The 25,975-nt window shown below is 36.1% G+C and overlaps 1 protein-coding gene across 5 annotated transcripts in view; it reads right to left on the minus strand.

Moving 5' to 3' along the window:
- Positions 1 to 19,134, minus strand: part of akap7 (A-kinase anchoring protein 7) — a 53,186-nt gene extending 34,052 nt beyond the window's left edge. Inside the window, exons 1-11 of one of the 5 annotated variants that reach the window (XM_028439289.1) lie at positions 18,993 to 19,124; positions 18,845 to 18,871; positions 18,677 to 18,736; positions 18,373 to 18,589; positions 15,207 to 15,356; positions 14,166 to 14,314; positions 13,751 to 13,887; positions 10,357 to 10,517; positions 6,073 to 6,185; positions 4,192 to 4,238; positions 3,540 to 3,640 (exon numbers count right to left, since the gene is read on the minus strand). In XM_028439289.1, the coding sequence (XP_028295090.1) occupies positions 3,540 to 3,640; positions 4,192 to 4,238; positions 6,073 to 6,185; positions 10,357 to 10,517; positions 13,751 to 13,887; positions 14,166 to 14,314; positions 15,207 to 15,356; positions 18,373 to 18,574 (1,060 nt within the window). In that variant the 5' untranslated portion in view covers positions 18,575 to 18,589; positions 18,677 to 18,736; positions 18,845 to 18,871; positions 18,993 to 19,124. Of the gene's footprint in view, positions 1 to 3,539; positions 3,641 to 4,191; positions 4,239 to 6,072; positions 6,186 to 10,356; positions 10,518 to 13,750; positions 13,888 to 14,165; positions 14,315 to 15,206; positions 15,357 to 18,372; positions 18,593 to 18,676 lie in introns of all 5 variants that reach the window. The other 4 variants (XM_028439287.1, XM_028439285.1, XM_028439290.1 and 1 more) reach the window with 4 other exon arrangements.
- Between the last annotated feature and the right edge of the window lie 6,841 nt (positions 19,135 to 25,975).

The following is a 25,975-nucleotide window of genomic DNA, read 5'->3' on the forward strand; positions in this document are numbered from 1 at the left end:
ACAGTTTAAAGCCACCATCATACTCGGGAGGAACGGACTGCTTTGTGTCCTCGTCGCGCCCTGTGACTGCGGAGGGTCCGCCACACACACTAGTGTCAGAGGGACAGTGAGTACAGGTGGGATAAATCGAGTGTAAACACAAGAGAAGCTTATTCAAGGTGAATTCCTTTTGCAGTCTGGATGCGACTCAGGCAACTGGGATCAGTGTAGCCGACTATGTGAGCTCTCTGGTTTGGACGAGCTAACGGCAGCAGCCGCTGTTCAGGACAATTACTACAGAGTGATACGTACATTCATGTCTCTAAAACACCAGACAAATCTCCAATAACACAAGATAAAGTCCATACATTTGTCACTAGTGTCTATTGAAAAAGCGTCCACAAAATATACCGGTATGGGAGGTTCAATTTCGGTTTCAGTTTCAAAACGAGCGGAGAGAGGATTTTACAAACTGCAGCTTTAACTGAGAACAGAGGAAAAATAGAAAACAAAGCTTTAAAAAGTCACTTCAAAAAAAGTCATACAGTTTTCCTTTTAGCTTCAAGTTTTTATTAGCTGTGAACAACATGAGGACTTAGTTGCTGCTACTCGATAAAAGCAAGCAGCATGGGGATTCTTTTTATGACCACTTGCGTGCCTTAACTACTAAAAAAGGGAGCAAAAAAAACAACCCAATTTGAATATCTACATCACAATGTGATAAAAAGCTTTACTACAGGAGGTCTAGGTAAGAATACCTTCAGTTCAGGCCTTTATTCAACATATTCTAGAAGGCGTTGCAATTCCACAAAGCTGCCAAGCATTCAAAGAACTGGCAGGATGTTCATGTACAAATGGACAATGGCGTCTAAAATGCAAATGAGCCCCTGATTATGTTTGTTACAGCATAATCAGGCCAGTTTTCCTATTCATTTCTTTGTTAAAATACATTTTAGGCGTTATATGAACTGACTAATTGCGCTCAACACAATTACTCTGTAAAGTCCAGCATGGAGAGAAATGAGACAATTACACAGAATTCAAATACAAAGAAAGTTATATCATCAGTTGTATCACAAATAAATAAAATATTTTATCTGTATTTAGTAGAATTTTTTTTTAATCTCAACTTGTATACCACCAAATACAAGCCGTTTATCACAAAATATTAAGTACTGTTTTAATGAAAACCCAACATTTCTACATGAGCAAGCACCAGTAACAACCATTCCTGCAGCCGTCTGCAGGAATGGTTGTTAGCGGTGCTCGTTGGGGTTCATTGACAGGAAGAGGAGAACAGAAGAGGATTGAGAGGGAGAAAGAAAAGGCAAGAGTACAGCTGCATGTGAAAACACCAGCTGTCACTCCTGTCAGCTGAGAACAGGAAACCAGCAATGACTTGACAAATGAAAAGTGAAGAAACGTGGCATGGATCATTGCTACCATTTATCAGTTCAGACAATAGGGGTGTAATAAGGATCTGGACATTTTCTTGGCATATTTTGTCTGTTTGAAAAACTACAGATTTTACAGTCCATCAGAGACTAAATAGTTTCTAACCATCTATACTCATAATTGATAGCAACATCCTGCATCTTAGGGCCCGGGGCGGTGCTTGGGTTTGCAGAAGCGGTTCTTGCACAAACATTGGTCATGGATGCACTGGCAGGACTTGGGCTGTGGGATAAACTCGTACTGGGCTTAACCTTAGACACGTTGATCCCAAATACCAGTTTTAGGTATAACCACTCACTCCTTCCCTCTGTCCACAGCCAGCACCATTATACTTAAGCTGGGTGCTGTGTCATCCGCTTCAATTTCTCCACACTTTTCATCAAACAAGCTGAAGTGATTACACAACACAATATGCACAACTATAACATCACATCTCACTTTAAAACAGTCAACTCTTCCCCACCCCTTCCATGACTCCCTCTTCCCTGTTCCCTTCCCCCTCACCTAGGTGTAACACAGCCCTCTCTTTTTATATCTTCCCTTTAATAAAGTGTTTCTTACCCGTCCTTAGGGTGATGGTCATAATTATGCAATTTCAAATAATTCATTTAATTGCAATAACAAAACATGCGGTCTTAAAAAGATTGCACTTCTTGTAGTGTTGACCTTTGACAGCATGTTTAGACAAAGTAAAAAAATTAAATAAAAAAATTAAAATTGGATAGCAACATTCAGCAGGAAACAGGGTTGGGGTCAATTATAAATGTAATCGCGTAATTGATAATTAATTACATTTATGTTATAATTATAATTGTAATTTTAAAAATTTGTTGTTGTCGTAATCGTAATTAAGTTTAGATAATTGACTTTGTAATTTCATACCAAGTTTTCCCACATTTTACCAATTTAAAAAAAACATTTAAATCGAGGGCTATAAATACAAAAAAAGGCTCAGACCCCCCCACACCAAAAATATTAAAACCTATATTTCATTCGTTTAGGAAGCCTAACAACGTAACCAATAGATAGGAAAGAAATTAGATGATAAATATTTGTTTTTAGCGTATTTTACAGCTGATTTAGGACACCGTATCATAAGAGACGCTAACAGAAAGCTAACACAAGAGGAAGGTTAACTTTTATTAGATTGTTTATTTCAGGCTCAGTAATTGTAATTAATTGCTATTGAACATTAGTAATTGAGAATGTAATTGTAATGGACTTTGGGGATACAAAATAACTGTAATTTAATTGTAAATGGATGTTAAAAGGGTTACAGACTGTACAAAACCGAGCTGCGATCATGGAAGCAGCACAAAAGCCATGTCGAATCACCTCAAGTGGTTGTCAGTGAAAGATAGATATTTGTATTCATTATCGTCTTTCTTCAAAAATAAAATAGCATCAAAGAGGCTTAAAATTCTTCACCAGCGACTCTTATTTAACAATGATAAACACAGCTATCCTACTAGACACGCCACAGTGGGGACACGTATTTTACCAGAAGTACACTCAAACAGTGCTAAGAGATTGTTTATGTACAGAGCAAAGCATGCATGGAATATGCAACCAGAAAATCTAACTCTGATAGTAAACACAAACACTTTTAAATCGGTAATGAAACAATTTCTATTAAGTAAAACTGAACTGAAGCTATATTAACTATGGCTTGAGGTTTGACACATAATTGTTGTATTATGCCAAGAATGTATTGATGATTTATTGTGATACAATGATATATTGTATACATTATGTGTCTTTTTGTATCTTAATGTATTTTTTTTTTTATATGCGGACCCCAGGTAGAAAAACAACAGTCTTGCTGTGCTAATGGGGAGCCCATCAATAAACAAACAGTAATAATAATCTAATTGGACATGGATAATTGAAAACGTAATTATAACTAAAAAATGTAACTGACCCCAACCCTGGCAGGAAATCACATGCTTAACACACCGTTCAACAATCTCCACAGTCACCAGACCTCTCTATAACAGAGCCTCAGCACCGTTTCCTCTCGTTCAGTTATGTGTGAGTAGACAGCGCCCTCTGGAGCAAATGAAGCACTCATTCTCCATCAGTTGTGCTGTGCTCGTTGCACTTACCCAGCTGTAGCGACATCTCGGTGTGGTAATATCCGCCTGGTTGCTTCTTTTTCAGCATAGAACAAAGATCCAGCCGCTCTACCGTCTCATCTCCAAATTGTCTGAATGTTAAAAGTGAAATGGGGGGTGGGTACAAATAACTTTTACTTCATCCCACACCATTCTGGGCATTTATGTTTTATTTTTTTCCATCTTGTTTCAAGAGCCAGATACAGACTTAATTGCATAGAATGTATTTCATTTTTTTTGTGTTTTTAATTGCCTAGCTTGAAATAAGTGAATTATATATACATAAACAGAAAATAATTTGTGAGCTTGGGTGAGGAAATAAATAGACATAATAAATCTTCTGCAGCAGTGACTGCATTCATGCATTATTAAGAATACATTTTTGTAACAATGAATTTAATTTTGAAACTACAAACCAATGTAAAAACGGTCCTCACCACTAGAAAATCTAATGATGAGATCCTGTTCTAATTTTTTCAGTGTACAATTGACTCAATATTTGTACCAACACTGCAACATCTTCTCTTCTTGCTTTACAGTTCTGACTATCAAAGCTCCCACGGCCCTTAGTGAAGATGAGTAAACCTCACATCAGGTGTGTTATGTGTTATTCTTTCACTCCATGACAAACAAAAGGACTTACTTGTTTGTGTAGTTGGAGTAAAGGGCGGGGTCGACTCGCTTTATTCCCTGCCAGAGACAAACAAAGTTGTGTTTATGTCATCATACTTTTTGTGGTACAGCCATACACACATGCACACACACCCATTAACCTAAATAGCCATTACATTAAACCCTATATTTCTACATAGTCTCATGGCGCGGCTACAGGCCAAATTAACATATAGACCGAGGTTTCCTATAGAATGTTACCCAAAGCATGACACTGTCTTCACCTGCTCTCCTTCAGTGCCTCCTGTTGGGTAATTGTAACTCAACCTACAGATGACAGAGTAAGAGTGAACACTTTTTGGGCTTGAACTTTACTTATAACAGTGGTTCTCAATCTTCTCAGCCCGCAACACCTAAAATAAAGGTGCCAAAGACCGACGACCCCCACTGAAGCTGAAGGTGGTTGAACACAGACATGAACATTGAAGAACAGTCATGTGAAGACAGGACCATCTATAAGGTGGAATAAAGGGGAGAGATTTTTGCGGTCCATCCATAAAGTCAGCAAAATGATGGTCCTTTGATAACCATTTATTTATTTACAGTATCTGAATAATATCCACTGTTATCCAGGAAGTCTATTATTATTATTATTATTATTATTAGCACCATAGTATATAGTCATCTTAAAGATGTAAATAATTGTTTTAATCAGAAAAAATGGGTTAAAAGTGACCGGAAATGGTGGAAAAGGTGGTGAAATTGGATTTTAAAAACCAGAGAAATTGGTTAAAAGTTGGAAATTAGAGTGGTCACAGACAGAAAAAGTGGTAAAAAGGGTCCCAATATTGGCTTAAAAGAAGCAGAAAAAAGTAGGAACAATTTCTATTTTAAACTGGCAAATAATGGGCATGAAAAATCATGAATGTAGTTAAATTGGCAAAATACGCATGAAATATAGTAAAAAAAGAGGTTAAAAGTGACAATAATGGGTCAATATATGTGACATTAGATAGGAAAAGGGTTTAATAAGTGCAGAAAATGTCTTGAAAGTGTAAAAAATGTAAAAAGGCATTGAGAAGGGGCAGAAATGGGAGTAATGTCGCAAAAATGCATTAAAAGGTGACAAAATATAGCAAGAAAAAGAGATGAAATGTTAGAAAATGTCAAGTTTGGTGTAGTTGAAGAAAAAGGGTAAAAAAAAAACAAAAATAGGCTCAAATTGTTAAAAAAATAATTCGTAGTTTCTTGAAGGCATCTTGTGACCCTCTCTGTGTCTCACGACCCTAAATGAGGTCCTGACCCCAAGGTTGAGAATCCCTGACTTACAGCATCTGTCTTGTAACGGTACTCCTGGCATTCATTTCACTGGTCATAATCTTATGGCTACCTGGTGTACTTGTGTAAACAAAGAAGATAAGAAAGCCGCCGCACAGGCACCAGGAAGGATAGAGTATCACAGAGTAGAGAGTGGAAGATAGATGTTTCTCTTCCTGAGTTTGTCTCATGCGGGGGCATCTCTGTATCTCTCCTCTTGCTCTTATTTATAGCTTTATCCATTACATTATGGCCCTGCTCGGCTCTTACTTTCTTTAGCAGCGTCTATGCTCCTTTAGATCTTTTATTCTGCTGTGACAGCCTTGCAAAAATCCTCTCTATTTGATTTTCTTTTATTAAAGCCATTCTTTATTCTGTATTAATGCCAGACAGTTTTACATGGTGCAAAAAAATCTGTCTGAAAAGCTAATGAAACCATAACAACTACATATAAAACCTGCTAAAACAGACTTAGGAAATATATTTGAACAACACTATTTTTTTAAACAACATGCAATTAAACTGGAAATAATATTCTAATCGAGAGTATTTGCACTGAGAAAAGTGCCTGGGCAGGTGGACACTAGATATTTACCTGTGATCGGAGTTTCGATGCTCTGGACAGCTTCATAATGGTGAGGTGGGGTTCGAACCCTCGACCGTCTCCTTGCAGAAGCCCCTGATCCTCGAAACGACGCCGCAACAACTCTGCAGCACATACATGACACACAAGCCCAAACGATGAAGAAAAACCAAATCTACGACATGCAAACGTTCAAAATTCTACTAAAGTAAAACAAAAAGGATGATTTAAACCAGGGGTTCTCAACTGGTCTCACCCTGGGACCCGCATGATGTGCATCTACACAGAGTCCCACTGCAACTACGTCACTGTTTTGTCGTTTATTCCGCTGTCGTGATTGCGCGATGTTGCGGTAAATTATGCGTAACCATTTCTTTTGAACTGTGAGACTAACTACAATCATAAAATCACACTTATTAACTTTATAAACATTGATTTAAGACATTTTCATGAAAATGAAGGCCTTATTTATTTTTACATTCATGAATTTAATGCCTTTTAGGACTTTTTAAGGATCCACGGGAACCCTGAGTTATATGTAGTTTTATAATGCAGATGTAAATATCGTATTGCTTTAAAAAAAGAAATCTAGGATGGTATCATGGGGAATTGGGAGGCATCACTATCAAACAAAAAATAAATATAAAAATAAATCCACTGCAAGCTTCAGCCAGATGTATTTTTAGAGGAGGTGCTGCTCCACTGGGACAGAAAGAAAATAACACAATCAATAATAATGTTGAAGCACAGAAACAAGACGACAATAGACTTACTTTGATCCTTTAAATCTTTCCATTTGTGTGATGTAAATTATTTTAAATCCAATGGATTGAAAAATGTAACTGGAGCTCTATTATTATATTAAATATTATGATGATTCTTATTCATGTTGCTTATGTGAATCTAACGCGTCAAACTGACCCAACTGGTCGAGAAATCTGGCCTTCAGCCCATATGTCACCACATCAAAGGGAGAATTTGGGTTAAGAGACAAACCTAAATCTATTCACATACAGTACATAGCAAATATTATAGACAATTTTTCACATTCATTATATTTGTACACCAGAATTATTTAAACAGCTCATTTATCTGCATAAAATGCTACTCTAATTAGTTTTTCTTTAAATGTTTTGAGGAGTCTAAAGTTTAGGTTTATTATTTAAGAGCTGAAACCCAGACTTCCTGAATCCCTTTCTACTAATTCTGCATCTATTGTATGAAAAATTGACTTGATTACCACTGAAACTGTTTAACCAGGGGCGTCAAACTCATTTTAGTTCAGGAACCGAATACGGACCAGTTGGATTACAAGTGGGCTACAGGTTTTAGGCAGGAAAACGAACAATTTCAACATTAATGTGCACAAGTTAGCACTTCCAGTTCTAAATTAATTTTAAGAGATTTTGTGGAATAATTGGAGAAAAAATTGCAATATTTTGTAAAATTTTTGAGATCTTTCAACAACAATTTACAACTGAATTGTTTGGTAATTTACACGATTATTCATTTTAACTTTCTCCTGTGGGCCGTATCGGGTGCACTGAATGGCCAGATTTGGCCCCTGGGCCTTGAGTTTGACACATGTAGTTTACACCATTTAATTCTGTTTTTTAAGTGAAAACTAAAACTTTAATTATTTTAATTGTATTGACCCAGGGATCAGCTCAGTTTGCTTTTCTTATTCTTTTATCAATGCTAAATGTTCTTTCACTATAAAACATGACTGAATGACTTAAAATAATAGATTTCTACAAACTGAAAGTTAAATTGACAGCTTGGCCTGAGCGAGCTACACTGGAAACAAAGCTATACACCCCAGGAGAACTGGGATTGACTCCAGCCCCTCACGGCGCTGATCAGGATAAGCCGATAAAAAAAATGTTTGGATGACAACGGAGGCAAAAACTTGGCGCAGGCGTCTCATTTTCTCTTGAAAAGATTAATTTGTTTCCGCTGTCACTGATAATAAGCCTGGAGATAAAGCTTCTCTTGGGATTTGTCACTGAAATGCCAAACGTAGCATTACCTTGGCTGTGACCAGCCAACACAGTGGATGAGCTGCTAGGAAATAAACCACAGAACAGGAGACAAGAATCTACACAGATCATTGATGATAGAGTAGGTTTCCCAGAGCTGCACACTAAAAGCTAACAGAAGCACTCAGACATTAACAATGACCAACCCTTCACTTTCAATTGCAGTCTACATAAATAGATCAGTCTATTTAGAAAAATTCATATATTTCATAGGGGTAATGCATAGCGTAAAATATATATATTTATGTTGACGTAGGAATAAGAAAAGAGCAAAGAATCTCAGAGCACTGGTGGATAAATGTGGTAAACAAATAAATGAACATGAGGAAATGCTTCTGTGAATGTGTAAGCTGACACCGAAAGGAAATTGACAACACAACTTAATAGCTTGGATTTATATAGTGCTTTTTTCAAGGAGACTCAAAGCGCATACAGAAACCATTATTCACTCACACAGTCATACCGGTAGAGGTAAGCTACAGTGCAGCCACAACTGCCCTGGGGCATACTGACAGAAGCGTGGCTGCCATTTTGCGCCTACCGACCAGCACCGACCCATTCATACGAGGCAAAGTGGGTAAAGTGCCTTGCCCAAGGACAACGTCAATGTCTTGGATAGAGCGGGATTCGAACCCTCAACCCTTCGGTTACATGAATTAGGTTTGACAAATTATATTAAATATATAATATAATAAATAAATGTGTAAATATATATATATGTATTTATTTTTTATTTACTTTTTTAAATGTATTTATTCTTTCATCTCGTAGTCTAATAGTTTACAAACATCTATGTAATTATTTCACACAAAAATAGTGACTTCAATGCAATAAAAAGTCTACTGCTCTCAAAAAAAGCCCCGACCAACAAAAAAATACTGTTAATCATTATATAAGAAATCACAACTCTTATTGCTTGGCTATTTTAAAAAGTATAAAATGTGCAAAAATAATTTTCTTTTTTGATGCAAACCCCCTAACCCACAAAAAAACATCAAAAATAATAATAATAATAAAAAAGTGAATAAATATTAAGTTGTGAATTGCTGGTTCAGATGAAGGATGTCTCAGCTTTGGTTTGTGTATTATTTCATTCCATCTTAAAACAGGTGATTTGATAATCTACAAAGTTGTGTTTGTGTCCTCTTCGCACCAGGTCACTCTAGGACACACGTGTCAAACTCAAGGCCCGGGGACCAAATCTGGCCCTTTAGAGCATCAAATTCTGCCTGCTCGAGAAAGTGAAAATCTACAGAAATAACATGAAATATTTAGTAAATTAACAACTAATTCAGTTATCCATATCTCAGCCCCTCCAAATACAAAAAGATAATGAAAATCTACAATATTTGCAGAGCTCAGTTTTCCAGCTCTTAAAACACATGACGGCAGTTATTTTTAATCTCAAATTGTTGAAAGAACTCTCAATTTTCCCAAAATAATCTGGCAAGTTTTCCTCAAAAATATCTCCAAATTCCCCAAATCAGGGAAATGTAAGTGCAAATCCTGCAGGGACTGATATAATTACATACTTTATCATTAATAAATCATTTATATGTGGAAGTGCAAACCAGGGCATATTAATGTTGAATTTGCTCTTTTTCCCACCTAAAACCTGTGGCTTACTTAACACCCCTGCTCTAGGACTACAGTCAGTTATTGTAGATGACCCACACATTTAAATTACAGGATTGCACAGTCAGCACAATAATAAAAAAAAACACAGTCTTTTAAATGGTAAATGGACTTGATTTTATATAGCGCTTTATCACCACACTGAAGCAGTCTCAAAGCGCTTTACATATCAGCTCATTCACCCAATCACTCTCACATTCACACACCAGTGGGACAGAACTGCCATGCAAGGCGCTAGTCAACCACTGGGAGCAACTTAGGGTTCAGTGTCTTGCCCAAGGACACTTCGACACATAGTCAGGTACTGGGATCGAACCCCCAACCTCTCGATCAGAAGACGACCCTCTACCACCTGAGCCACGGTTTTACAGCTGTCTAATCCAGGTGCTTTATTTGTTTTATTTATTTTTTTAAACCATCAGTATCCCATCTTACTAAAGTGCTTTTAACTCATACTGATATTAGACATCTCTCTGTAACAAGCAGAGTGCTCTATCATATCAAAATTCAATAATCTCACTGAACCTCTAGAGAACAGAGGCCAGAGAGATGAGCACCTATTAAACAATATTCCAGATGTACATACCAGGGCAGCTGTTTTAGCAGACTACGTGACACTGACCTGCCAGGTTGTCCAACGTGCGTCTGTGTTGTCCGACGGTCAGGCTGAGAAACACCACCTCCTTCCTGAAATGACTGATTCCTGCAAAGGGCAGCACCAGGCTCCGCCCACCCAGTAGCTCAGCCACTGCTGGCTCGACCTGAGCGAGCGTGGTCGCCGCCCTGAAAAGGAAACACCCAAAGGAATTTACCAAACACACACGAGCACTCTGCTAGACACAGAGGCACTAATTCGTAACTTAATCTTCTCTTCCCCTTGCTGTTATATTACATAATGAGAAAATCTAGTGATTACTACCAGCACAATCTTTTCAGATTAAGTTTCAGATCAGCAACATCAAATAACATGGGAACTCAGCTGGAAAATCCAGATGTTGCCCAAATCACACACTGGAAAAATGTTGGAATGAAAACTGCTTTTTGAGTGATTTTTTTATTTTCTTTTATTGGATGCATAAATAAGGGGAGATAACTGATTTCAGAATATGTATTTATCACAAATCAATGCAATTTAACAACAAACTTGAGCACCTAAATTAGGCCATACAGCTCCAATGTGTCAAAATGGAGTTTGGGGAAATCTTTCATTGCAGCAGCCAATAGTTACAGAAGTTACACTAATTAAACTATTTAGTTCAGTGGTTTCCAACTTTTTTTTGGATTGTGGCCCCATTTTTAGAAATTTCTGACGACCCCAAAATAATTTATTCCTGTGTAACAAAGACAGAATAGCCAGGATTTGTGCACAAGGTGACACAATGTGTCAGGTCTGATAATTTTATTCTTCTTTCTCCATCTTTCTTATTTTCTTCATACAACAATTATTTGAACTAGATTTGGTAACACTTGATATTAGGAAACACCTATTAACCATTAATTAGTTTCTTATTAGCATGCATATTAGTACTTATTAATGCCTTATTCTGTATGGCCTTTTTATACAACCAGTAAGAGTTTTCCCTCAATAACCTCAGAATTATTACTTATTAATAGTAAGTAAGGAAGTTGTTGTATATGAATTACGATCTCAATATGTTAGGGTTAGAGCTAGAGTTAACGTTAACCCTAACCCTGTTTGGACTGCGAGACTAAGGCATTGATAAGTACTTAATAGTAACTAATTAAGAGTCAATATGTTACTAATTTGCATGATAATAAGCAAGTAATTAAGAGTTAATAAGTGTTCCCTAATATAAAGTGTCACCCTAGATTTATCTATTTCATTTTGCATTTTTCTTCAACTAGACTTATTTTGAAAATGTCTATTTGTACGGTTGCCGTACGTACAACACCCAGTGCTATTGGTACGGTTACCGAAGTACATGTACGTAGTGGAATGACCCATCACGTGACCTAAACTGGCCAATTAGGACGCCGCATAGATAGAATGTTGGTATATTGATACGGCAACTGTACGAATAGCCAGTGCCAATTATATTTGAGGAAGTGAAAGTACAGAATACAGTTGTTTAAGATTGTGTTGTCTTTTAATTTGAAAAAGAATAATAAAACAAATAAAACAATTAAAAAATATTTAACCAGTATTCCAGGAGACCCCTTTTAAAGGTTGAAAAACTCTGATTTAGTTATTATCTGTATTCCTATAATCGACCTTCTACAAATTGTTCTGACTCTGTAAATCCTGCTACTCTACACCCACGGTTAGAAATATGTGCAAACCCATTTAAAAGTAATCCCAGAAGTGCAGAGAGGAGAAGATAAACCAAAGGTGGCATCTACTGGTAATTAGTCTGCTGGACTTAAAGCGTTAGCTGCATTCTTACTGCTGCTGTGAGTCTTCACTGAGGTGTTTAATCTGTCTGATGCTTTGATAATAATGCACTGTGCACCAGGCCTGAATGAGAAAACGAAGGAAAAAAGATTTGATTGGTGCAGTAAACTAATTTGAAAGCACTCTGACTGATTTATGTCCAGCATTGAAGCGTTGTAAGGTTCTAAATCCACGATGATAATGGGAAAAGCAGGACAAAAGACATTTTGTTCTATTTCAACCAAAATCACAGATTATAAAAGGAATATAATAACTGCTCAATAACATAATAGATCTATGTAATAATGAACAGGCACAAAGTTATTTTAACCCTGAATCTGAACTCAGATCTGTCTTTGAGGTTTAGTTTTGCATCTGTTTGCACTTTTCTTTTGCATGACAAATAAAATAAAATAAGCCTAAGGATTATTTTACAATCTGCCCACTTGGCAACCATTTTAAAGATTAAAAAAAAACAAAAAACAATGCCATAATCTCTGTGTTAAAAACGATTTTAACATTAGTTCCTTCCCGACAGGAGAATTAAATTATAAAACTTGACATTTGCTGTTCACAAATATCATTTCAATCCAAGTGTTCTTTTTTATTGTATCCATTTTTTTTTATTGATTTGACCTATATAGCACTATATAAATCAAGTCAATGTACCATGTTCTCCACTTTTAGAATCTCTGATTTATTACCTCTGCCAAGGAGGTGAGGTTTTTGCTGACATTATTTTATCAAGCTATCCATTTATTTGTCTGTGAACAATCTAACTCAAAGACTAATGGTTAAATTGTGATGACATTTTCAGTAGATATCTGAAAGGAACAAGTGATTAGATATTGGGGATGATGCGGGTCAATGTACTGATTCTGGACCAGTTTGAAAAAGAAAAAAAAAAAACGATAAATTCCTATGTTCGGCTCTTTCAGCTGGTTGTATAACACCTCCTGCTGGTGACTTTGTGCACTACATGCTCTAGTCATAAGTTCCGTTTCACTTATGTGCTAGACATTTTTTACAAGTTCAAAGTGATCCAGATAACTGCCAAAATCTGGCAAAGAGGATATTTGGTGCTTCTGGCTGAGGTTTACTCTCTGAGTGCTCTTGTTTTGAATTTTTTGCACTTCCAGACTTTTTCTTTTGGCTGTTACATAATTATTCTTTTGTGGTTTGTAGTTAAAACAATTATGATGTGAGAAATTATACTAGAACTTTTAAATGACATGTCAGCACAAAAGACAAGCTTTGTTTGACAGTAAACAGTCATTTTAAACAGCCTCGTCTCACTGAAAATACAGATGTGATACAATTACATGGGGCCAGTTAACCATAGAGCAGTAGGAACAGGGTGTAGAAAGTAAAGCAGGTGCTGTCATTTTCTATAATCATAAATGACTGGTGTCGGCTCTAATAAGTACATGCACACGTTATGACAGACCAAACAGGATTACGTCAACCTACACTTACACAGTGCATTGTGATAGTTTGAGTGCCTGCTATTAGTGTCAGGTACCCTATAGTGTAAAGAATGTGGTAGTTTGACATGTATTATCATACTGATTGATAAAATACTATTGTTGGGCTTGTGATGGTGTTTTGCAGTGTATTCACTCACAGGTCTATCTGCTCCTGAGTGGCAAGATGAGTTACTAAAAGTGTGATGTGGAGAGTTGGGACGGGGATCATGGCTTTAGCCAATCGGGGCTCCTGCTGCAGCACGGCCTCCTGGATCTGTGTAACAGCTGTGCTGATCTGTGATTGGATGAAAACGCTATTAGTCACTGGCAGCCAGTTGGATTAAAGATGGGATAAGAAGAGATTTCCAACAGTAGTCACTACGGCTTACATTTTAGTCAATTACTGTCATTGCTGTTTCTTTATTTCTTACAATAGAAGCCAGAGGAAAAGAAAAAAAACAATATTTTACACAAGAGGTTAACAGACTACTTTAAACTTTTCTTTTTTAGCCAGAGAAGGCTAATATTAGCAGTATTTGAGACCAAACTGAGTGAGTAGAACAACAAAGGAACCTGGTTATTGGTGATGGGGATGGAGACAAAGTAGTTGGGTCGCTGGTGCTCTTTCTTTTTCTTTTTTTTCTCTATATCCTCTTCACTGTCTACTCGCCCTCCAATATCTCCTCTCTTTCTCTTTTTCAGTGTGGACCCAGGGCGTGTAACTTTGAGGGACATAAAAAGGAGATACATTGTGTAAAATACCCAAAGTTTTGTTTTGTACGAATAAACAGACACAAGACATAAACAATGGGTACGTTTGAAGGTCAGTGTATGTTTTGGTCATTGAAAAGGAAATTGAAAAACAAAAAATGTGTGGTTATTTGATTTTCGTTTTCAGATTTAAAAACTAAAATTTAAATTCAAGGCATATTTCTTCATCAGAGTGAAGAAGGATTTAAAAAAAACATTTTAAAAAATTGGTTGATTTTTAATTTTGGTTTCTAAAACCAAAAAATAGAAATACCAGAGGACAAAAATAAAAAAAAATGGCGATACCGGAAGCTGTTCTTTTCGAGATAATGCCATGATTTATGGCAAAACAAGGCTTGTCATCTGCAGAAATTGCTGTAAAAATATCGCACCAAAGTGGGAGTGGGAGTTTTTCAGCAGGACACGTGAGATGTTGCACAGAAAATGGTTTAATCCGACTCACTGATATCGGTGAGTTGGATAGAGAATAATATATGTAATATGTGCAATATATTTGTAGCGATTTCTGCAGATGACAAACCTTGTTTTGCCATTTCAAAAACAGCAGGCAAAGTATAGAGATAATTCATATATTTTGGCACCAGAAAAACAGAAGCGTGTTCATATGTGCTCTTATTTTGAAAAGAACAACTTCCAGTCTCATCATAATAAAAAAAATGGGCGTTTTGTTTTTGTCCTCTGTTATTTCTGTTTGTTAATCCCTTCTTGACCCTAATGACCTGACTGTTTGAAGCAGCCAAAAACAACTAAAGCATTTTTTTAAGTCAATATAAATACAGTATTAGGTTAGTATAGTTTTAATGTGTTTAGTTTACACTAAAATAAATAAAAAGGTGAACTTACAGCCAAGTGCGTTCCATGTCGTGGGGCAAGTTAGAGCGAAAGGAAGCTCTGACATGAGATTATCACAAGTTTTATTGGACTTGAGCTGTTTCCTCATCTGCTTTCTCTTCTCGTTCCTCATCCTTCTTTTCATCACCTTCCCGTCTGATTCTGTGATAACAGAATTTCAACTTATTATTTAACTTTTATTTCCTTCTCTCTTTCCCGTTACTCTTAGTTCTTGTACAAAAAAGATAAAAACACAAGTGCTCAGTCTTAAACTCTTGATCAGATGAAGTCTCATTCATCTGGAAAAGCACCGACTGCCAGCTACGCTATTTAAACGTTGGATTCTCCTTTATTTTATTTGTTATACCTTTTACTTTATATCACACACAAGTAATGTAATCCATTCACCTGCTATTCACCCAATATCTCTCTGTAAAAGCAAGGAAGTTCTGTTTGTGTGTGTAACTAAATATTTATACAAAAAATACACAAAATATCAACAGAGATGCACAAAACTACACCAAAAAAATACAAAAATACACAAAATGACTCCAGAACCACACTACAATGCAGACAAAAAACAATAATTATACAAAAATGCACAAAAAGACAACAAAAAGATACAAAAAATACACGACTACAAAAACATACATTATAAAAAATACACCAAATGAAAAATATATAAAGATGAGTAAAAAAAAAACCAACAAACACATTTATCATGCACGTCCCATAGAATTAAACCAGGGAAATCACACATACTATTCTAGATCTACGCCTTTATAACACTACAGAGTATGTACACCTCTTTGTACACCCAACCTTCAAACACATACTCATTTGGCCATAATTGACAGCTCTACTTAAGCTCCCACTATATGAATACATACTTCCGACGGGCACTGTACGAATATAATATAAAACCCATGTCGAGCCAGTGACCCAAAGTGCTTTTTGAAGCAAACTTCTTTGTACAGCAGATTGGTGAACGTTCAATTGGTTTTCTGCCTCATTTAATCCTGATCTGTCAGAATCATTACATTTCAGGGGCCAACTTCTATCCAGGTAGATTTCAAATGTGTCAGTATAGAAGAATTCCAGCATTTTGTAAGAAAAAGTACAATCGTAACATTACTGTGCCTTAGTTTGTTTTATTTCAAGAACTGAATTACTAGTCACAAATTACTAAAACAAAGCATCCCATAACAAACATCTGGTAATGAGATTTATAGAAATGTAACTACAGATCAATAATTTCCTTGATATTTTTACATATATATTTTTTAATTCACGCCACAGGCCGGATTAGATGCGATAGTGGGCCACGGTTAGCCCACAGGCCTTGAGTTTCATGTTTTAGTATACAAGATCTGTGACGCAAAGGAAGAAAGTCCCCTGGTTTTCTGTGAGAAGTTGTTTGTTCTCTAGGAACATGTGAGTTTTCTCATGGCAGTTGAAATGCCTATTGGGAGTCTCTACGATCAGACAGATAAATGTGCTTGTCCCTGTTTGTTCATCCTGTAATAAACTGCTGGTCCATTACAGGCTGCTATAGGAACATTGTAACAATGTAGGGCTGGGCAAAAAAAATCCATTTATCAAATTTGCAGATAAAAAACAATGTTTATTTTGCAAATTCAATTTTTTTTTAAATAATATCTTTTAAATTTTTTTCCTCACCACAGTTTTTTCGGACTTTTTCGCATTCCGTCCTTGTGTGTTACCATAGTGCGATGTGAGCCAGCCCCCTCTTTGTTTACCCTTTGAGTAGGCTATATATGTGTGCCACAGGCATGTTTATATTTATATTTGCACTATGCTGAGATCTTAAGGGAAGAGATTCTTTTTTTAATTGTAATGTTATAAATAGGCCGTGGCTATGGATACGTTAAATGTATCTATAAACTGCCACTCTATGCACACGCAGAGCCCCTCATTGGCCAGTTTAGATCACATGATAGGTGCACTACGTGACTTAAAGTTGTATTTTAACTCATTTATTTTTAGCTATTTTTAGCTAAAAAATACATTTATTTTTAGGACTTTTGTTTCAGTCCTATTCCTAATCCAATCCCTAACCCTAAAATGTTTATTTTTGTTGGATGTGAGTTTTTAAAGGTGGAATTTGTCGTGGTAAAAATGTTAAAATGAAAACGTGTCAACAGAGGGATTCAAACCGCCGTTAGCGGGCACATTATGTTGATATAGAAAAGGTCCGAAAACGTACCCACAGTCCTGGGGGCTATGGCTACGTTCAACGTATCTCTAGACACTTTCTATAAAATATGTAGTTTACTGATTTCTTCATCAGAAAATTTAAGCTACTGTGAAGTTTTTGTTGCACTTTTGCTTAAACCTGGGTTAAAGTTTGAAATAGCTGAATGACAGAGCCTTATTTACTTTTTATTTTGGGATTGTTCTATGCATTTTAACTCTTGAGAACAATCGCAGCAATAATGTTAGACTTTTGACAATATATCTAGGTCTGCAGTCATTTTTAAGTGCACTGAAAAACAACAATCGATCAAAACTTGAGTTTTTCTTTAAAAAAATCTCAGATTTTTCTATTAGGCAAAATTGCCCAGCCCTATAACAATGAGCTTGTTAATGCTAGTATGAAGGATGGATGGGGCTGCTTGGTGGTGTAATGAAGGAGGTTTGGTCCTACACAAGTCCAAAATGTCCAATGGATGCATGCACCAGTGCCTGAGAAAAAGTTGATTTAGCTTTTTAATATTATGATGAAGCTTTAATATTATTTTTTTATTTGATGCATGCTCACAAGAAGATATGTTTATTTATTTTGCATGTTAAATTACTGTTATTATTTTTAATTGACAAATACATACAAAAATAAACAAACATGGCATTTTCCAATCTACACCAAAACCAAGAACTTGCCAAGGGATCATCAACTCAAAGCAATCCATCAAAATGCTCAATGCGCTCAATACCAAACAGCACCATGGTTAAACAACCATAAAAAAACATAAAACAAAACAGGGAATATCTGAAAAAAAAAATTAAAAAAATACAGTATACAATCAAGCATGTTAAAGTAACTACTGTCAATGATTTCATTAGTGTTGAGTTGCCACTGAAATATGTTATCAGATCCAACAAAAGAGGTCACTAAGGATTTAAATAATAGTGTTTGCTCATCATCAGTTCCACTTACCGGGCCCGGGGTCCATGTGATCTTTCACTACTTCCATGTTGTGTTTGTTCCCCTGGTCTGAGGTCAGATTTGCAGTCTCTTCTTCATCCTGTTTGCTTAGCCGTCCCAGCAGACAATCACCAGCAGGCTCTTCATCACCATCATCCCCACCTGAACCTAATGCAACGCCCCCTCTTCCATAGAGAACACTGGCAGGCTGCATGCTACACAGCAATGGCTGCTAGACACAGGGCAACAGCACCTTTATTAACACCAGATCGTAAACAAAGCTTGAGTGTAGACATAAGAGCTGCTGAATCATTACCTTCAGTGTGATCTGCTGCGTAGAAAGCCTGTGTTTGGCTTTAGAACAGTGGGCTGCTCCCTGTAAACAAACGCTCCTTAAACACGTGGGTCTGATGATGGACAGGAAGCGGACGAACAGCATGAGTGTGACGGACACACGAGGCGGACAACACGGCGAATAACTGACCTATCAACACTGACGTCAGCCCATCACCTGTCGGCATGAATCACAAACACGCTACACGTCAGGTAACAGTCGCACAACTCTAAGCTAACTGTGTCGAACGGACATTTTGTTATTCACTAGCGAGGCTAACACGACCATGTTCACTAACTTGTCATTTTGCAGTGCAGAAATCCCCGTTGTCACATATTTTTTCCACGTTAAACCGTCTGAAGAAGCGATGTTAAGAGTGTTTGACACTCGAGACAACGCTCGAGCAAAAACTATGGCGTAAACAACAAGCGCACTTCCGGTTTGTCTTTTCAGAATAATATAAACTTTGGACTACAAAGTAATATCCCGGAAGTCGCAATGACAATAAACGCTTATCTTATTTTTTATTCAACCCAACCCAAATAGTTTCAGTTAGAATGGTGAAATAATGATGAATTACTAATTAAATAGAATTATATCTACGCATACATTAAAATCAGGCATTAATTTTTTTTTGTTACATTTACAATTAGGAAGCTCCATAAATAATATTATCACATTGCCATGCGTTGAGTATATAAAAACAGCTGTGAAAAACAGATGGAAAGTAGCCTTTGGTTAATTTATTGTTCATTAACATGCACTGTTCCTTTTAAATAAATAAACAAATAAATAAATAAGCAAACAATAAACACACGCTTTTATTTCCTAAAACCTAAATGACATGCAGCACTTGACATAAAGGTTAACAAATTAAGACAAATTCAACCAAGTTTACTTTAATAATTACTGGCTCACTGTAAAATCTTGCCAACAGTTTGTGTGTTTTGTATGCTTTTATTTTTAAAGCCTAATAGCCTTGTGTGGAAAATTTCGTTCTGCATGTGCCTATGGTGTATATGTATGAATGACAATAAACTATCTATCTATCTATCTATCTATCTATCTATCTATCTATCTATGATGTATTTTTCACTATGATACTTTAACATACAGGCAAGCACATAGACCTATAATTAATATAATCTATATTTGTGTTGCCACGTACTCTGACAAAATACCTAAATATATGCAAAAATGCAGATTTGGTCAGGTTCGTATTTCTTTTTTTTTTGTTTTTTTGACCAATATTTACATGAACAGTAAAATTTCACATACTCTCATCTGGTCAAACTGGCTTCATTTGGTCAGATGTTAGTGTTTTATTTATATGATGCTTTTAAATCTGTCTGCATTGCATTTGATGATTTATTTTTATGTAACCACAGCTGAAAATAATGGGTGAAGTGCTTTTGCGACAGACAGCTCCTGGTGTTATTGCTCACTCTTCCATAAAGATCATTGTGGGGCACACAGTTAAGTAATTATATCCCTGTGGGTCCTCTGTAAGTAGAAACCATAGACTGTAAAAAGAAGAAACTCTCACTTATTTAAAATAAACGTAGCCGTTAGATGAAGGAAATAAAAGCATGTGTTTTTCCAAATTGTGTACATTTAGGATTCACTTATTTAACAGTAAAATACCTTTGTAATTTGTACTGTACATATGTTATTCACACACATATATACACACACACACACACACACACACACAAAAACCATCTTTGAGAGGCAGTGACATACTCTGGCCAGAAGATGGTAATCAGGTATCAGTAGATTGTGCTTTACCCAGCAAATACAGTACATCCTAATTATAATAGAGAGGTTTTTTAGACTGATTGGCCTCCAGCCAAACATTAGGATGATGCCAAGTTTCTGCAGTGCATCAGAAGCTTTGTAATGGAGCCAACTTCAACTAAAAACAGACATCCCTGTCTCCCTGGGTGCTCTTATTTGCAGCTCTCAAGATGACATCAGATACAAAAAACAACTAATAATGGGTACATTTTACATTTGTTTATTTTTCTCCCAACATAATTTAAATATAGCCAGTAAAGCTAAGCATTAAAGGTACGAATGATAACTCAATCTCTTAAAAAAAAACTATAATAATATTAATTATAGTAATATTATTCCCAATTTTCTTGAAACGTAAAATAAGTAATAAGAAAATATTGAAATCATAACTCACAATAATATTGCCAAAATTTCGCCCATTTAAAATGTAGCTACAGATCGTCTCCGATTGTCAGAAATGTGATAAAAATGCCTCAACAGCATAAAATAATCTTGTTTCAATAAATTACAATAAAATCTAGTATTTATTTGAGCAATAATACTGTTAAGTTTGTGGTGAATTTGTCAGTAGCTTGGAACATTTCCTGAATATCTTTAAATTAATTGTTAAATCTTTCCAAGTACAGTTTACAGTTTAAACGTCTCATGTATAAACTATATACTATACTGTAAACCAATAATAATAATAATAATAATAATAATAAATACAAAGTAATGAAATAATAAATAAAAAATAATGAACTATATTTAATATAGTAATAACTAATAAATGTTCTGAGAAAATAACCTCCATTAATGCTGTTTTGGCACTTTGCATTACCTTTAATCTGATTCGTCGGCTATGATATGATGCATGTGATTGTTTCATTTTTTTTGTAGTTTCACAATGTTCGTTGATCATTTAAAAAAAAAAAATAATAATAATAATCTACTCAGTAACGGTTGGGTGTAGAAATGTAACTAATTACTTCTTTTAAAACGTATTTAAGCACAAGTAAAATGACTGATTTAGAAATATACTCAAAAAAGTACAAGTACCAAAAAAAGCAACTCAATTACAGTAACGTGAGTACTTTACTTTATTACTTTCACATCTGGGTATAACAGAGGATCGTACAGAAGACACTGAGAGGAACGTTTGATGAGTTTACTGAACTCGATGAGAAACACAAGCCTTTTCATTTGTTTGAATTAGGACACGTTAACAGAATCAGGCATTTTTTTTAATGAATCCTGCTGTTGATTCAATAATCAAACTAAAATAAGTAATATTTAAGCACATCCAAACTGTAGGTATCATTATTAGATGACGAACATCAATAAAGGCTTTTTGTCCTCCATTATTCAGACAACAGACACAACAACATTTCATATTAAACACTTTGTAAGCAGGTATTTACGAGCTGCAAAACATCAGGGAAGCTGTAAATTTAACAAAGCAGAAAAGAAAACAAGCTGAGGTTGTACATTTAGAATGGAGTAGCCAGAAAAACTACTACATACCTTTTACTCACTATTTTATTTCAAATTTTGACCCAATTATCTGAAACTTAAGTTCAGAAAAGTTATTTATCACCCTATATATGACAAAGAAGAGGTAAAAGGTGTTGTGCGTTTGTTGCTGTGATATAACTATAGCAGTGAGATAACCATAATGTAAATGAGAATCAGCTTTTAAACAGGCGCGTTTCTTCACAGTCGTCTGATCTTTCCTTCCTAACGTGCTCAATTATCTCACATTGTGTTATAGCTACAAGCAGCACATTATTAAAAGTCAAACGCTTTGTAAAATGAAACTCACACAGACGTGCACATGCTCGCACTCAGACAAACACATCTGTCACAGACAACGCTCTAAAGTTATTATGCATTCATAAATCAAAAGGTTGAGACGGAAATTAATCTAAAACGGTGTCGGGCATAAGTCAGTGGATACTAATATGACAGCTTTATTAGAAAACTCGATTAGCTGAATTTGTCTGAATTAATGTGACTTTATTTATTTATTTATCTATTCCTCTCATTAAAAAAAAAACTTTTCTCTTAGAAACTCTTACAAGTACAAACAGGCCTGTGTTTGATTGATCATTGATTGCTTTATTACAGCATCTTCATTACATAGAAAATAATTCCAGAAATGAAGTTATGCAGTTTTGGGATTTATTGAAATTTGGCTGAAGATCTGTTCTTTTAAAAATTCCTTATTGAAGTACAAGTACACCACCAGGTTTTTGCTGACCAGCCACTAGGGGGAAATTGAAAAAAATGCCTTGATTATGGACGTTGCTCTTAGAATAGTTAAGTAGTTAAGACACGCCCAGTCACAACAGCCCCCCTCCCCCTTAGGGGCAGTCAGTCTGACATTTAACAACTGAAAATGTCAAATTTAAATACTTAGACTAATATGTGAAGAGTGGGACTAGGATCAATAAACTACAGTACTTGACACCGAATCATATGTGTTGAGCAGAAAAAAGTGGTTTTAGGGTGTACTTACAGTTTAAGTCACCATATTTGTTTTATTGTCCTTTAAAAATGAGCCAATTTAGGAATTAAATAGCCAAAAAGAATCATGGGTTGATGACATTATACGGCGGTACTGCTCCATATAATCCCACGGACTCCAAATGTGGCTTTTTAAAAAAAAAAAAACCCAAAAATAATTAAAATGGTATAAAACACATGCAGATTGTTTGTCCATGTTTTATCATCCCTGATTATATAACTCAGGTTGGTGTTAGTAGTGGGTTGGAGTCGTTTGAGTCACCCACAAGTCCATGACGCTTTATGGCAATACAAGATGGTGGCCCATAGACTCCTAAACTCATCTGTAGAAGGACAAAATAAATGAAGAAGGTGACTTAATATGGCTTTTTCGTAAGCACTAATCTTTTAATAAGTACATTTAGCAGCTTTTAGGTGAAACTTTAAAAAACAAACAAACTGTGAAGGGTCTCTTTAACCGCTGTGTAACTTTTGGCCACTAGGGGCGCTAGACCTGTAACTTTCATGGCAAGCTCTCCCGTGGCCACTAGCGCCACAGCACTGTCGCAAAAATCAACAAATAGTCAGTCGGGCCAGCCCCCCTTGTCTATTGATTGTGTATGCAGACAGTAGTTGACCTGTAACTTTGGGATAAGGATTAGCTCTAAGGGCTGGGTCGATCAGGCTGAGGCGCGAAGCGGGGCTGGGATCGCGCCGCGGCTGGAGGAGAAGCAGCCGCCGCTGCCGTCATGTGGGAACTATGTATATACGAGCCTGTGGTCAGGTGACTGCCGTAAAGTGAAACATTCTCCAGGCATTCTCCAGGTCACATGACCTGGCCAAAGATGGTCCGTCTCTCCAAACTTACATAGGTGGTATTTCAAGAGGGAAGCCCTGCTCGGAGCATTGATACTGTCATACTGAGGAATCATTTAAAATAACTCATATGGGTCAACTTTTTAGGTCAAAATGTCCGCGGTGTGCCTTTAAGCACATTTAGAAGATTTTGGGCAAAAACTTGTAAAAACTGGGGAGGGTACCTTTAACAAAAATGACAGGGCATCCATCCCCTAGTGATCTCTTATCTTTGGCATCACTCTAATAAAGCGAATCATGTCACTTTCACCTTGAATCAGTTTAATCCGCTTTAAACCAATCAAGGTTTAGTTTCTTTTGGGTTGTCTGCTTCACATAGTTTGAATGCGTGCACACACGCACACAGATGAGATCAGTTGTTCATCAATATAATTGGATATCTGATACACTTGCAAACATGATGTCATCCTAGTACAGATTTTGCATGTTTGCATATTTGGATTTTTCTGCCGTTTTTACAGTGTGTGCCTTAGCATGGTGTTAAGGAGGTGGGTGTTAGTGCTGGGAGAGTTGGGAATAACCAGTCATCTGCAGGAACAGGAAAGCAAAGAAGCCTGTAGCAACAAAATGCAGATCACACGCTGACAGATTTAAATACAGTGGAGTGCATGCTGGGGGTTTGAATAGTGCAGGCTGTGATACAAAGCCAGCAGTGCAACAAACTATAGATGTGTGTGCCAGTGTTTGTGTGTGTGTGTGTGTGCGTGTGCTCAGAGACTCGGGATGTAAAGGCTAAGTAGTGCTTTGGGAGTGGAGCCAGGAGGATGTTGCAGCAGCCCAGATGGGATGACTAAACCATGAAAGACAGGGTTTAGTAGTTTCCCTTCTCGAGGAGGAGGGGTGGGTGTGTGATGCAGTGGATGGTGTGGACTATGAAGTTGCAGCAGTGACATTTACGCCAAACTCGTATATCATCCCATTAATGCAGCTTGGAAAAATAAGTGTTCAGTAACAAATCCAACCGTTTTATTTTCTTGTCTCTCATTTTGTCAAACTCATTTTAGTTCATGGGCCAAATATAGACCAGTTTGATCTCAAGTGGGCTGTAGATTTTAGGAGGGTAAAAGAGCATTTTTAACATCAGTTGTGCAATAGTTTTTAATATCAATCCATGCCAGATCTTCACTTCAAAAATTCTTATGTTAAGGTTTCATTTATTCAGATAACTGTTTTTCAGGAAATTTACTTTGATCTCCTGACATGTCGGCTGATTGCTTTGATGTTTCCTTGACTTTCACATAATTATTCCAGCAAGGTCTTTGTGTCTTCTTTTTGAAAAACAAATGAAACCTTAACATATTACACGCAAGTCAAGGAAACATCAAAGCAATCAGCAGACACCTCTGAAGAAGCCTTGCAGTTGACAGTCGAAACATGTCAGATCAAAATTTCCTGAAAAACAGTTGTTTGAATAAATGAAACCTTGACATATTATTGAAAAAGACAAAAAGAAGTTGCTGGAATTATTAAGCAGAAGTCAAGAAAACATCAAAGCGATCAGCATACGCCTTTGAAGAGTCAGTTGACAGTTGAAACGTGTCAGGAAATCAAAGTAACTTCCCAAGTTTCCAGTTGTCTGAATAAATCAAACCTTAACTTATTATTCAAAAAGAACTTGATGGATTAAAAAATGCTTGATTTTGTAACAATATTTTGTGTAATTTAGAGGAATTTTGTGAAATTGTTTGTGAGAAATTGCAAGATTTGTGAAAGAATTGAGTTCTTTCCACAATTTGCAATTAAAATGACTGCATTCATGTGATATAAATGAAGGAAAACTGCAATCCGCTAAAAATATTGTAGCTTTTCATTAATTTGGTAAATTTGAGATATCTACAAATGGATTATTTGGTAATGTACACAAAAATTTTAAGTTTTCTCTGGCCCTCGAGCCTTGAGTTTGACACACATGTTTGAAAGCAATTGGCAACCTTCATGGATTCTATTTTTTCTAGAAAAACTTTGCATTAGGGTTTAAATTCCTTTTGAAAAAATTTAAACAAAAATTAAATGAAAAAAATGTCAACAATTTTATGTTATTGTGTTTCAGACAACATTTTTTTAAACTGTTCTTTTCTTGCACCCATCCTACCAACTTTAATACCATTTAAATACACTTTTTAA

The sequence above is a fragment of the Gouania willdenowi genome, chromosome 24, assembly GCF_900634775.1.
Source record: "Gouania willdenowi chromosome 24, fGouWil2.1, whole genome shotgun sequence".
Lineage (NCBI taxonomy): Eukaryota > Metazoa > Chordata > Actinopteri > Blenniiformes > Gobiesocidae > Gouania > Gouania willdenowi.